Consider the following 15,525-nt stretch of genomic DNA (forward strand, 5'->3'; position numbering starts at 1 on the left):
GACCATCCCAGAGGTTGTCTCTTTATTCAATTGATTGACATGTGTAGATGCCTTTTGATTTTTTTTTATCCCTCTTCTGTCTTTCCATCCCCTTGTAAAGTCCTTGTTTGTCTTACTTATTGATGTCAAGCTTCCATAGTTCCATATATCCAGGATTCTGGTTAAGTCGTTTCAGTGCCGATCCCTAATATGCGCCAAGTGATCTTCTGATTCTTTATTCATGACGGGGCAGCACGGTGGCTTAGTGGTTAGCACTTCTGCCTTACAGCACTGGGGTCATGAGTTCAATTCCCGACCATGGCCTTATCTGTGAGAAGTTTGTATGTTCTTCCCGTGTTTACGTGGGTTTGCTTCCACACTTCAAAAACATACTGGTAGATTAATTGGCTGCTAACAAATTGACCCTAGTCTGTGTGTGTGTGTGTGTGTGTGTGTGTGTGTTAGGGAATTTAGACTGTAAGCCCCAATGGGGCAGGGACTGATGTGAGTGAGTTCTCTGTACAGCGCTGCGGAATTAGTGGCGCTATATAAATAAATGGTGATGATGACGATGATTATGTATTTAATCTCCATGTCATTTGTACAACTGTTCAGTTTTTACTGATGAAAATAAAAAGAAATTGCAAATAAAGAAACTAAAAAGGACGGAGATACATTAAAAACTCTGTAACTGAATTACATTGTTCCAAGTGTGTACGGAAAAAGAGTACAACTACCACAAAGCCACAAACAAAAGCTATGGAAGACAGTGGTACTAGCAAGGTGATAATCTGTGAAGCTTAGCACCACTTAGTAAAAGTGGGCCATAAATTGTTGGCAAGTCTGTACATGAACACTTTATTCTATGTCATCTTAGCGTAGATATAATAATTATCCAAACATATTGCTAAAGAAATATTTTCTAGCATTGTATATTGGGAATAGTGGACGAATACACCAGACACAGTTGTTGCCTTTGTCAAATAAATTCCCAGTGCGAGACTATCCGCTTTCATTAGTGAATATGAACATGCTCACAACCTACTAAGCTTCAGTAACAGTTTGCATCTTTGCGGTAATGTGTTCAATAAATCTTTGCTTTATTTAACCAGGGCTTATAGAACCGTTAAAAGTTATTTAAATTAATATCACTCTGAAGTTTTTAATGGTGAGATCACACATATACATAAATTTCTCTGAAGGAAAGTCACATGAGTAAACATGTGATGTGTCCCGTCTTCATATAGTTCCAACACCCTGTGTACACTGTAGTTCTATACAGGAAATAGCAGAGAAAGGTTGCAGTGTATTAACCTGAGTCTAATCGCCCCCTCCCTTAACGTGTTACTTATGAAGACACAGAGACTCTATTCATTAAAACTAGGCCGCAGACCTTACTGATGCTTTTTGCTAGCTTTATATTCAAAGCACTGACTACTGTTGGTATTCATCCAATCTCCCATAAGTTTGCCCTTGATAAAAACTTTGGACTTGTTCAACCAATACCTTTAAAGCGTAGAGAAAATATCCCAAGCACTTTTCCACCCAAACTTGAAGGGAAATCACAACTGATAGAAGTGTTTGTTTGAACAGAAAATAATATTCGGTGGAGGGGAACGAGAAAGAGGTCCATCTTGTGTTTACGTTAAACCCCCCCTTGGGGATTTCATCTAGGAAAAGACTTGGGTTGAACTTTGAGACATTCTTGCAGTTATTTTGCAGTTCAGAGAGGCAGATACCAAGATTTCGGTTTGTTTCAACTGTAGGAATTTGTGGGGACAAGTTAGTCAACATGAAGCTGATTTTCCTAGCTTTGGTTCTGAGCATTTTGGGGTGCACTGGCTGGGCCCAAAAGTCTCAAGGGAAACTTAACAATACAGGCCTGCAGCAAGCGATCCAAAAGACAGGAAACTCTAGTGCTTTGGAAGCCAAACATTCACCTCCAACGCAGAAAGTTCCTAAGCAAAGCTCGTCCAGACAGAGGAAAGTGATTGTGCCAGGAGTTGGCAGTCCTTTGGTTGCAGGTAAGTTGTTTGCTATATATGGCTAGATTAAAACTTGCAAAACTTCTTAAAGGGACATTATGCAAAAACATGACTTATGTTAAAATCAATGTATATTTTAGAGCTATTGCAGAATAAGCTAAACCTGTATCTGGAATTTTTGGTTTAAAATTTTTCATTTGCTAGAGTCAGCCTATCAGCTTCTATTACAATTCAACCCTTAGGGGCATCAGCATCTAAGCAGGCAATATTTGTAGCTGTTACTAATAAAGTCTATCAATACAGAGAAATTGCATTCCATATACAGAATAATTTATGCCAGGGCGGTAACTAGGGTTGTGCAAGACGGGTAACTGCCCAGGGCGCAACGCTTAGCGAGACGCACAGACATGAATATTTGAGGTTAAATGGGTTAATTGAACTTCTTGCCCCAGCCACTAACATTACTAGTTACAGGTCTGATGTATGCCTATATGTTTTGCTAACATTTATTACCAACAAATGAAAATAAGCTTTATCTATAATCGGGGCATATTTTCCTTTCAATATTAACTGCCTTGAAAAAACAGAGTACCATCATATATTTTAAAGCAGTGTATATAACGCACAATCTCTTTTACATCTTGAGGATGTGGTGACATTGTGCAGCTGGAAGTATGGAATAGAAATAAACCTAAAGAGCTTATTTAATTAAGAGCAACCAATCACATTCCAGTTGTCATTTTTCGTGTGCAGGTTTGAAAATGAAAGCAAACATTTGACTGGTTGCTACAGGTTACAGCACATTTACTTTTTTTTTTTTTACAAAAAAAGTCCCCATATGCTTTACAGGTTTCTAAAAACAAGCAGCCATGTGTTCTGTATTTATGTAACATTTCAAATTATTTAACATATAAATCATGTCTGCAGTACTGCTCACAGCTGCCGGTGTAGGCAGCTCTTACATCTTCAGCTGTAACTGGGTAAATAGAACTTAAGCAGTATTTCAGTCGCATCTGGAGAAGTGGAGGGTCTGATTCTGTGCTGTATAAAATAAAATAGTAATACTTGTTTATTTTTTTTTATTTATAACATTATGGGCTAGATTTACTAAACTGCGGGTTTAACAAAGTGGAGATGTTGCCTATAGCAACCAATCAGATTCTAGCTGTCATTTTGTAGAATGCACTAAATAAATGATAACTAGAATCTGATTGGTTGCCATAGGCAACATCTTTACCTTTCCAAACCCACAGTTTAGTAAATATACCCCTATGTGTATACTTGCTCACTCTCCTGAAATGTCTGGGAGGCTCATGAATTTCAGGGAACCCCCTTGGAAGAGCAGGCAAAGTGCACCATTTAACCCCGCCCCCGCAGTTCAATGCTGCATATCACGACAGGGGACAGGGCTATGGTGACCACACATCTTGCCACTCTTTAACCCTTAACTCTTCCCCCCCCAGGAGACACCAGAGAAATGAGAAGTTGTTAAGTATGATTACATGATTTAAACAAGGTTATTTCCATTAAAATATCAGTGGGAAACATCAGGATCACTGTGCACCAGGTTGAATGGGTCACATAATGGTTTTGGCCTAATATATAGATACAAATAGAAGTTTATTCACTTCGGTAGCATATTGCATCTGATCTGTGTAAGGGGCAGCATGCATTTAAACTAATTGCAATTCAGCCATGAAACATTTGTCCTTGATTTTATATTGATTTGTTGGGTAGCACGGTGCCTCAGTGGTTAGTACTTCTGCCTCACAGCACTGGGGTCATGAGTTAAATTCCTGACCATGGCCTTATCTGTGTGGAGTTTGTATGTTCTCCCTGTGTTTGCGTGGGTTTCCTCCGGGTGCTCCGGTTTCCTCCCACACTCCAAAAACATACTGATAGGTTAATTGGCAGCTATCAAAATTGACCCTAGTCTCTCTCTGTCTGTGTGTGTGTGTGTGTGTGTGTGTGTGTGTGTGTGTTAGGGAATTCAGACTGTAAGCCCCAATGGGGCACGGACTAATGTGAGTGGGTTCTCTGTACAGCGCATCGAAATCAGTGGCGCTATATAAATAAATGATGATGATGATATGGCTGATTTGCATGAAAAGCAATGTAACGTACATCTGATGTTCCACATAAAAGGATCCAACCACTGGCTGCCGTCTGATGACAGAGGAGGTACAGGGCAGCTTTGTTATCTCTGCTGTCACTACTACAGACAGAGGTGCTCCCGCTGGTATCACCATGTCACTGGCCTGTTGTCTGGAGGTTCTGGGGTGATTCAGGATCAATCAGTGCTTTTGAGCTCATGCACTCTATAACCTTATAACATCTAGACCAGTGATGGGCAGTAGACGGCCCTCCGAGCCTTTAACTGCGGCCTACAGTTCCTTTCTGCTTTATTGTCAGATTTAGTTGCTATAGTTTGTGACACTAGTTTAAAATACCTGCTGATATGTTATTACAGATAGGAATCTCATTAGTTGTTTAAATGTATGTTTTAACTTATTGCCGAGATTAAGTGTAATGTGTCGCCCTTTTGGAGGTTGACTATCACTGATCTAGCCAAAATGTGATGTGGATGGGCTGGGAGGATGGCTGACAATTGGGTGGTGCCTGTAGAACATATGGACAGTAATTGGAGCTTAATGTCTCTGCAACATTTGGCTGCTAACTGGGATTCTGTGCAATATGTGGCTGGAAATTAGGGATCATATATGTGCACTATAGGTGTGAGTAAGGGATTATCTCGGTGTAATATATAATTCTATTATAGGCACTGTAAACTCTGGATCCGGTAGGGATGCTCATTTGTATGTTTTGAAGGGAACAACTGATTTTATATGCATTTAGATCATTGTTATTTAGTAAGTGGTGCTGTCACATGTTTTAATTCATAACATAAAGGGTAGTGCACCAAGGGTAAATGCAATACTTGGTCCAGGAGATAAGCATGGTCAGTACACAGGTGTACAACAGTTCGGGCAAAGATTCAAGGGTTAATGTAGTAGCGGGGTCCAGGGGTCAAGCCAGGTCAGTACACAGGTAAGCAGTAACATGACTAGAATACATATGAAAGAACAAGGAATACAATTTCCTAGCAATAGTTGATTTGAAGAAGGTTTCCTCTTAGAGTGTAGCCAAGCGCTCTTTGATGCCGTCAGCAGGTTGTGAAAATAGTCCGGAAGTCTTTGCATGCTCAGAACAATGGAGACCACGAGACGGATGTCTGGACAGTGTTGCCTGAGATGTTGGGCAATGGCAGCAAAGCTTCGGGAGCAGTACAGACAGGCAAGTCGAGAGAAGTGTCTTGCTTGAACAGGTTAGGCATGTCCATGCGAGGGGGAAAGCATGTCACTGGAGATGGCTTCCTACATACTTCCATGTCATCCCTACTTGAACCCTTCCTCTCCTTCAACTCCTTTGAAGTCCACAACATAGGTCTCTTCCCTCCAATTCATCTCCGTGTAGCTATCATCTATCTTTTCCCACAATGTTTCCAAATTTCACAACAACTTCACCACCTGGTTTTCTTTCTTACTTTTTATCTCACTTTCTCTCCACACCCTCTTCTTGACCCTCTGCAATCTGCCATCTACACTCCACTGACACTGCCCTCTCTAACGCGACCAATGATCTCCTCATGTCTGACAAAGGGTCACTTCATCTCTACTCATCCTCCTTGACCCCTCTGCTCCTTTCCATACAATGTACCAGCCTCTTCTCCTTGACACCTTCCACTACCTTGGCCTTCGCAGCACTGTTCTCTCCTGATTCACCTCCTACCTCTCTGAAAGCTTCTTCATTGTCTCTGCTATTAACACATCCTTTCTTACACTTCCTCTATCTCTTGGGGTTCCTCAAGCCATTGTACAAGCACTGGCTCTTTATACCTCTTTTCTTGGTGAACTTATATGCTCCTTTTGCCTCCACTACCACCACAATGCTGGTGACACACAAATCTACCTCTCCTCTCCTGACGTCTCTCCTTCTCTCTTATCCCATGTGTCTCACTGCCACTCTGCCATCTCCATTTGGATGTCCCAGTGCTACCTAAAGCTCAATATGTCCATAACGGAGCTTATAATCCTCCCTCTCCTAGTGTTATAAACCTTCCTCCATTCTCCCCCACTGTTGACAATATCACTGACTCCTTGTTCTCCAAGCCTGTTGCCTTGGTGTCATCTTTGACTCTGCCCTCAGCTTCACACACCCAGTGCCTTGCTCTGTCTTGTCACCTCCTCCTTTAAACTAGAGATGGGCGGGTCCGGTTCTCCGAGAACCGAACCCACCCGAACTTTGGGTATCCGAGTACCGAGCTGAGCAGCTCGGTACTCTCCCGCCCATTCCGAATCCAAATCGAGGCCGAACGTCATTGTGACGTCGTCGGATCTCGGGACTCGGTTCTCGCGATACTTCAACTTTATAAATACACGCCTCCACAGCAATCCATCGCCATTTGACAGAGGGAGAGAGCAGGGTGTAGTCATAGGCTAATTAGAGCAGGGACAGAGAATACCATATTGTTCTTGCAATTGCTCTAACCAAAATCGCTAGTGCAGAGAGGAGGATAGAGGTTTATTATTTTTTCTTCATATTTGGCACTCCCCAGCGCTTTTGGGGTGTCCCCCATAATTGTGCATTAATATTTCTGGCTGTCAAAAGTCATATCTGTCAGCAGTATCTACTCAATAATTTGTAGCACACCTCAGTGTTTTTGGGGTGTCCCCCATAATTGTGCATTAATATTTCTGGCTGTCAAAAGTCATATCTGTCAGCAGTATCTACTCAATAATTTTTAGCACTCCTCAGTGTTTTTGGGGTGTCCTCCCTAATTGTGCATTAATATTTCTGGCTGTCAAAAGTCATATCTGTCAGCAGTATCTACTCAATAATTTTTAGCACTCCTCAGTGTTTTTGGGGTGTCCTCCCTAATTGTGCATTAATATTTCTGGCTGTCAAAAGTCATATCTGTCAGCAGTATCTACTCAATAATTTGTAGCACACCTCAGTGTTTTTGGGGTGTCCCCCATAATTGTGCATTAATATTTCTGGCTGTCAAAAGTCATATCTGTCAGCAGTATCTACTCAATAATTTTTAGCACTCCTCAGTGTTTTTGGGGTGTCCTCCCTAATTGTGCATTAATATTTCTGGCTGTCAAAAGTCATATCTGTCAGCAGTATCTACTCAATAATTTTTAGCACTCCTCAGTGTTTTTGGGGTGTCCTCCCTAATTGTGCATTAATATTTCTGGCTGTCAAAAGTCATATCTGTCAGCAGTATCTACTCAATAATTTTTAGCACTCCTCAGTGTTTTTGGGGTGTCCTCCCTAATTGTGCATTAATATTTCTGGCTGTCAAAAGTCATATCTGTCAGCAGTATCTACTCAATAATTTTTAGCACTCCTCAGTGTTTTTGGGGTGTCCTCCCTAATTGTGCATTAATATTTCTGGCTGTCAAAAGTCATATCTGTCAGCAGTATCTACTCAATAATTTTTAGCACTCCTCAGTGTTTTTGGGGTGTCCTCCCTAATTGTGCATTAATATTTCTGGCTGTCAAAAGTCATATCTGTCAGCAGTATCTACTCAATAATTTTTAGCACTCCTCAGTGTTTTTGGGGTGTCCTCCCTAATTGTGCATTAATATTTCTGGCTGTCAAAAGTCATATCTGTCAGCAGTATCTACTCAATAATTTTTAGCACTCCTCAGTGTTTTTGGGGTGTCCTCCCTAATTGTGCATTAATATTTCTGGCTGTCAAAAGTCATATCTGTCAGCAGTATCTACTCAATAATTTTTAGCACTCCTCAGTGTTTTTGGGGTGTCCTCCCTAATTGTGCATTAATATTTCTGGCTGTCAAAAGTCATATCTGTCAGCAGTATCTACTCAATAATTTTTAGCACTCCTCAGTGTTTTTGGGGTGTCCTCCCTAATTGTGCATTAATATTTCTGGCTGTCAAAAGTCATATCTGTCAGCAGTATCTACTCAATAATTTTTAGCACTCCTCAGTGTTTTTGGGGTGTCCTCCCTAATTGTGCATTAATATTTCTGGCTGTCAAAAGTCATATCTGTCAGCAGTATCTACTCAATAATTTTTAGCACTCCTCAGTGTTTTTGGGGTGTCCTCCCTAATTGTGCATTAATATTTCTGGCTGTCAAAAGTCATATCTGTCAGCAGTATCTACTCAATAATTTTTAGCACTCCTCAGTGTTTTTGGGGTGTCCTCCCTAATTGTGCATTAATATTTCTGGCTGTCAAAAGTCATATCTGTCAGCAGTATCTACTCAATAATTTTTAGCACTCCTCAGTGGTTTGCGCTCAGAATGGATTCAAAGCAGTCCACATATGATCTAAATGAGCAACCAGGTTCTGTCACCAGTCCTGATGTTAGTGTTCCCAGTACGTCATCTGGCCAAGGCGATGTCAAACAACAGAGTGTTTTCAAATTAGTGCAAAAAACAAAAACCAAAAAAAAATTTACTGTATTGAAGCGAAAAAGAAGTGTAACTGAGCAAAAGTTAAGTGACGATAAAAAAAAAATTGCAAGCATGCCATTCTACACACGCAGTGGCAAAGAGAGAATGAGGCCTTCACCTTTGGCTATTAGTGGCAGATCCCAAAAAGTTACCCAGGCTACAATTGGTGCACAACTACTGTTACGCGTCAAAGCTGAGCTGCAAGATACCAGTGAGGCATTACAGGAGAATATTTGCTCTGATTCACAAATGACAACAATCCCTGTGGAGAGTCCATCCAACAGTGGGATGTCTAATCGTGAGCATTCTGCTGATGTGTGCCTTAATAGCCCGAGTGTAGCCGGTGATACCCAAATTGAGGATGCCACTTTGGAATTAGAAGAGGATGAGGGGGAGATTTGTGTAGGCGACGAGGGCGCTAATGAGGATGTTGATGAGGATGAGGTTGTTTGTGTAAGTCCTGCACCAGTGGCAGCAGTTCTGGCACGTGACAAGAAAAAGGCCATTGTCATGCCTGGGCATAAAACAAAAAAATCCACTTCTTATGTGTGGAATTATTTCTACCCAAATCCAGACAACAATTGTATAGCCATTTGTAGTGTATGTGAAGCCACAGTCAGTCGAGGGAGGGACCTTAACCATCTTGGAACCTCGTCTATGTTACGCCATTTAACGAGAGTTCATGGCAAAGTGTTGGGAAAAGCTGAAAGTTCTTCCCAAAAGAATACAAGCACTCCCTCATCAGCTAAGACCCTCCGCTCACCGACATACCGACGGCTACAAAATACACCCACCACACCATCCTCATCAATATCCTCAGTAGCGCTCGGAGTTAGCCCGGCATCCCACTTAAGGCTGGATGACTCCGGCACTATTATTGATTCCTCTGAAGAAAGCGTTAGTCCTGCTGCTGCTGTTGCTGCTGCTGGGGGTGAATCGTCATCCCAGAGGCAGGTGAATAAAATGAGCAGTCCTACATTTCAGCAATTAACTGTGAAACAATCATTTGCGAGGGGAAGCAAATATGACAGCAGTCACCCAGTCGCCAAGCGAATCACAGACGCCATGGCTGCAATGTTAGTGTTAGATCTGCGTCCAATCTCCACAATAAACGCAGCTGGTTTTTCACAGTTAATTGAGGTTTTGTGTCCGCGTTACAGAATTCCATCGCGACACCATTTCTCCCGTAAAGCTATTCCACAACTATACCAAAAAGTGTGTAAAAATGTAGAGATTGCGCTGAAAAATGCCATTCTGCCCACTGTTCACTTAACCACAGATATGTGGACAAGTGGAAGTGGCCAAACCAAAGACTATATGACTGTGACAGCCCACTGGGTTGGTCATTCACCTTCACCAGCAGGAACAGCAGCAGCATGTACACCACTACGTAACATTTGTCACAGGCAGGCCACTCTTTGTATCACCGGCTTCACTAACAGGCATACGGCTGACAATTTGTTACGCAAACTGAGAGATGTGATTGATGCATGGCTTATACCACTCGGACTCTCCCCAGGGTATGTCATTTCAGATAACGCCAACAATATAGTGCGAGCATTACAGCTGGGTGATTTCCAACATATTCCCTGTTTTGCTCACACCATCAACTTGGTGGTGCAGAGCTTCCTACGAAATAACCGTGAGGTGCAGGAGATGCTTTCGGTGGCCCGTAAAATTTCAGGCCATTTCAGGCATTCAGCCACAGCATGTAGGAGATTACAGCAGCTCCAAGAGCAGTTTAACTTGCCCTGCCACCAACTTAAGCAAGAGGTGGTAACTCGGTGGAATTCCACCCTGTACATGCTTCAGAGGATGGAGGAACAGCGCAAAGCCATCCAAGCATATTGCACAAGTCATGACATTGGGAAAGGAGGGGGGATGTATTTCACTCTTGCACAGTGGGGAATCCTTTCAGTGCTGTGCAAGGTGCTGAAACCATTTGAAGTTGTGACATGTGAGGTCAGTGCAGACTCTGCTAGTTTGAGCCAAGTCATTCCTTTAATTAGACTATTGGAAAAGCAGCTTGAGAAAATGAAGGAGGAGCTGAAAGCAAGCAATTCAGCAAAGTATGTTGGCCTTGTCGATCAAGTACTTAATTCGCTTCACAATGATCCTCGAGTTATTAAGATCTTGAACTCGGATCAGTACGTTTTGGCCACTGTGCTTGATCCAAGGTTTAAAACCTACATTGAGTCTTTACTTGTAAATGAGCGAGATGTGAACTTTTGCAAGGAGCTATTGCTCAGCAAGTTGGCCGCTGAACTGGGCCTCGGCTTGACGACGTGTCCTCCTTCACTTTCTCAAGCTGTTGCTCGTAAAAAATTAAATTTCCAAAAAAGAAGCAGGGAAGACACAGGGGGCAGACGAGAACAATTTAACATCTGGGCTGGTTTGAAGGATTTTTCAAAAAAAAGTGTCACTTTGCCCATAAGTCCATCCAATATGAGTATAAACATGCAAAGGATGGTGGAGGATTACTTTCAAGAGGTAGTTGATATGGAAATGTCAGACAGTCCCTTTCCTTACTGGGAAGAAAAGCAGGCCATTTGGAAACCCATGTACAAACTTGCTTTGCAATACCTAAGCTGCCCACCCTCCAGTGTGTACTCTGAACGAGTGTTCAGCACAGCAGGGAACTTAGTCAGTGATCGCCGTAGAAGGTTACTTCCCAAAAATGTGGAGAAAATGATGTTTATAAAAATGAACTACATCTTCCACGAGGAAGGCCTTCACCATCCAAGACATCCAAGCACTGACTGTTCTCTAATGGCGGATTCAAGCGGCGATGAATTGATAGTCTGTGATGATGACGTACACACTGATGAGGGTGAGGATGAAGCTGAAGATGATGCCGATAACATCTTTTTAAAACTTTCTATGTAAGTGTAGGGTGCAATCTACCCCCAAAGAGGAAAGGGACTTGTGGCATTTCCATATCACATACCATCTTGAAAGGCTGCTGTTAGGGCAATTTATCCTTAAGGGTAGGGTGTCGTAGACAGAGTGACCCTAAACTGGCTTTGTCCATTTTTCATAATATTGTACAGTCTATAATGGCTGAATTTTTTAGTATTTTATACAAGTGGAGGGGGGCCTAGAGAGACAGAAACCAAACTGGCTTTCTCCATGTCAATTAATATTGTACAGTCTATAATGGCTGAATTTTTTGGTATTTTATACAAGTGGAGGGGGGCCTAGAGAGACAGAGTGACCCCAAACTGTCTTTCTCCATGTCAATTAATATTGTACAGTCTATAATGGCTGAATTTTTTAGTATTTTATACAAGTGGAGGGGGGCCTAGAGAGACAGAAACCAAACTGGCTTTCTCCATGTCAATTAATATTGTACAGTCTATAATGGCTGAATTTTTTGGTATTTTATACAAGTGGAGGGGGGCCTAGAGAGACAGAGTGACCCCAAACTGTCTTTCTCCATGTCAATTAATATTGTACAGTCTATAATGGCTGAATTTTTTAGTATTTTATACAAGTGGAGGGGGGCCTAGAGAGACAGAAACCAAACTGGCTTTCTCCATGTCAATTAATATTGTACAGTCTATAATGGCTGAATTTTTTGGTATTTTATACAAGTGGAGGGGGGCCTAGAGAGACAGAGTGACCCCAAACTGTCTTTCTCCATGTCAATTAATATTGTACAGTCTATAATGGCTGAATTTTTTAGTATTTTATACAAGTGGAGGGGGGCCTAGAGAGACAGAAACCAAACTGGCTTTCTCCATGTCAATTAATATTGTACAGTCTATAATGGCTGAATTTTTTGCTATTTTATACAAGTGGAGGGGGGCCTTGAGAGACAGAAACCAAACTGGCTTTTTCCATTTCTTTACATATTTAACTATAAGTGTAGGGTGTAATATACATTCAAAGACGATGGCTGCATTGCCAATATGCATAGATGGAGAGGAAGACAATCTGTTTTGTGTGTAGAATAGGCCTACCAACGAAGAATTAAACTGTTTTTTTGGATGATTTATTACCTCAACAATTAGATTACTTGTCTCTAAAACAGTTGGAGCACTAAATTGGGTTAATTTAGGCCCAAAAACATGGATTTTCCCAAAAAATAGCAAAACAAAACCAAACAAAACCAAAACCAAAACCAAAACACGCAATGGCGGTTTTGCAAAACCAAAACCAAAACCAAAACACGACGGTAATCCAGATCCAAAACCGAATCCAAAACCAAAACACGGGGGTCAGTGACCATCTCTACTTTAAACATTGCAAGAATACATTTATTTCTCACTCAGGACGTTACCAAAACCTTTATACATTCTCTCATTATCTCCCGCCTGACTGTAAGCTCAAACTATCTTGCCTTCCCCGCACCCATTTTTTCTTACTACAATCCTTCCTAAATGCCACAGTGAGCCTAATTTTCCTCTCTTGCTGCTCTACATCTGCTGTTCTACTCTGCAAATCCCTGCACTGCTCCCTATTCCCTCCAGAATTCAATTCAACCTTCTCCCATCATCTCTCTCTTGGTAGCTGAGAATTTCTGTTAAGGGAACACTTCCAGATTATTTTATAGTTGTTACGCATCCCATTTGTCAGGGATCTCTGCATCACCTTCTTGTAGTCACACTCTAACTTGCTGACTCACAGTACTCCCTTGACTGCAGGATCCAACCGTACTGCTTCACATACCACTCTCCCTCATGCTTAGGGGCAGATAACTCAGTCTAACAGTGCATCTGACCATGAACTCTCTCTCCCTCCCCTTACTTCACACAAATGCGCTTCCGTGGCAGTTGCCACCCCTATCCAGGGTCTCTGGTTGCCATTCCTCCATGCCTTTCCCTTCCAGGCAGAATTCTCCAGCAGCTCCTCATCCAAAAGCTCTACCCTCCATACAGCCTTTGTAGTGGTGGATTCTCCTCCTCTTGTGCACTGCCATACAGGTGCATTCTTTCCTTCACTCCTGCTTTACTGGTGACTTTTCTGAGGTACCCCTGAAGGTGGGGATCACCCCCTCTGGCATGACCCCTCTCTATGAGGCTCTTTACTGCCCTCACTGGGCTCTTATATGCTGCTTTACGGCACTCGGCGCGCTCCCCCGCGTTACTGCCCTTACTGGGCTCTTTCTGCTGGGGCACTGTCCCTTTACAGGGGTCCTTGAATTATTTGTGTCTCACCTGCTGCACACCCCCTCAATTGCTGTGGACTTGGTACCACCCACCTCCTGCCAAGATCCCGATTTATCATGGCTGCTCTCTCAGTTTGGCGTAAGCCAGAGTTTTTATAGACTCTGGCTACCACCTGACCTGCACATTTTTTCCCAGCGCGTTTGTGTCCGTTGGCCATGTCACCACCAGTGACGCGGATGCTCTTGTCATCGGGGGCAGGGCCTAGCGGCTGCCGTTCTTACACATGTCAGACAATGAAAGCAGGTTGCTCTGGTTTAGTGCAAATGTTGCACCTAAATGCAATGTTAATAAATTATGGTAACTGGTCCATTTTAGAAACAGATACACATACATGTGTGAATTTGCAGCAAAGAGATTTCGACATCATCACCATTTATTTATATAGCGCCACTGATTCCGCAGCGCTGTACAGAGAACTCATTCACATCAGTCCCTGCCCCATTGGGGCTTACAGTCTAAATTCCCTAATATACACACACACAGACTAGGGTCAATTTGATAGCAGCCAATTAACCTACCAGTATGTTTTTGAAGTGTATGAGAAAACCGGAGCGCCCGGAGGAAACCCACGCAAACACGGGGAGAACATACAAACTCCACACAGACAAGGCCACGGTTGGGAATTGAACTCATGACCCCAGTGCTGTGAGGGAGAAGTGCTAACCACTTAGCCAACCGGCTGCCCAGTGCTGCGACAGTATTTTAAATGGGTCGAAGTTGTTAACAGCACTTGTTCTAGTCGTGGGGCTATTGAATTTGCCTGTCAGTATAAGCCCTGCCCTACTCTAGGTGCTGTTAGTTATTTTGATATTAATGCCTTCCTCTGTGCTGCATCCCTGTCTGAGTGCCAGACTCAGTTTTATCTGACCTTATAGAAGACTGGGTATTGCAGACGGCCCACCAGGTCACATTCAAAAGTGCCCACACCTACGTCATGATCAAAGAGCACTATGACATCTACAGCATACTTGCCAACTCTCCCGGAATGTCCGGGAGACTCCCGCATTTTGCTAGAGTCTCATGGACGAGTGTGGCAATCTCCCTGAAAGGAAGTAAGCAGAATTCGGTTTAAACGCCGCGATTAACCCACTGTAAAATGACGCGATTTGCGTCATTCCGTCACGGGGGTGGGGCCAAAATGACGCGATTTCGGCCCCCCTCCCCCTGCACGCCCACGTCCCAGCCAGCATCTCCCGGAAAAAGAAATACAAATGTTGGCAAGTATGATCTACAGCAAAGCCCTTAGTCAAAGGCGTAACTTCTTGATGTACATTAAAATCAATATTGACACGTGCAGGTTAAAAAAGTAAATAAAATGTATAAAATAATACATTTCAAATAGCAAAGCTTAAATGTACAGAATAGTCTGTGACTGCTGTCTTCACGGTACCTTTCCTTTAAGGGGAATTTTCCAAGGACTCAGCATATTTTTTACAATCTCCCTAGAGCTTGTATTGTTTGCAAGGAAAGTGTTAAAAGAGCAAGTCCCAGCGGGGCAACAACAAGTGATAATTATTCCGCTTCCTCCCTTCCTCTTATAATATTGTTTTCAGATGCTCTTGATTACTAAGCTAGGGAGTCACGTCAAGTCATCGTAACTATTTCCTTCAAAATTGGAGCTGGAGATTTCTACAATTGGACTCATGATCACGTCTACACATGAAATATGATCTTTTAATACGCCCTCAATAGTCTGATGACTGATAGATCAGGAAGCATTTATATTAAACTCAAGAAGTGTGACAGATGAAAGCGTATGGATCAAAATTCCCATCGTTCATGATAAATGCAAACTTGTAGAGGGGGCAGAGGTGTTAGATTTGCTAAATCTGTGTTATATGTATGTAGAATTTGATGCTTGATTTATGACATTTTTATTGCTTTGGGAGTTGTATGAAATGGTGTAA

General features: G+C 42.4%; 1 protein-coding gene across 1 annotated transcript in view; it reads left to right on the top strand.

Moving 5' to 3' along the window:
- Positions 1-1,429: 1,429 nt before the first annotated feature.
- The window catches only part of LOC142101687 (extracellular matrix protein 2-like), a 71,292-nt gene continuing 57,196 nt past the window's right edge, over positions 1,430-15,525 (top strand). The window contains exon 1 of the mRNA XM_075186076.1: positions 1,430-2,003. Coding sequence (XP_075042177.1) covers positions 1,772-2,003 — 232 coding nt within the window. The 5' untranslated portion in view covers positions 1,430-1,771. The remainder of the gene's footprint in view (positions 2,004-15,525) is intronic.

The sequence above is a fragment of the Mixophyes fleayi genome, chromosome 9 (genome assembly GCF_038048845.1).
Source record: "Mixophyes fleayi isolate aMixFle1 chromosome 9, aMixFle1.hap1, whole genome shotgun sequence".
Taxonomy (NCBI): domain Eukaryota; kingdom Metazoa; phylum Chordata; class Amphibia; order Anura; family Limnodynastidae; genus Mixophyes; species Mixophyes fleayi.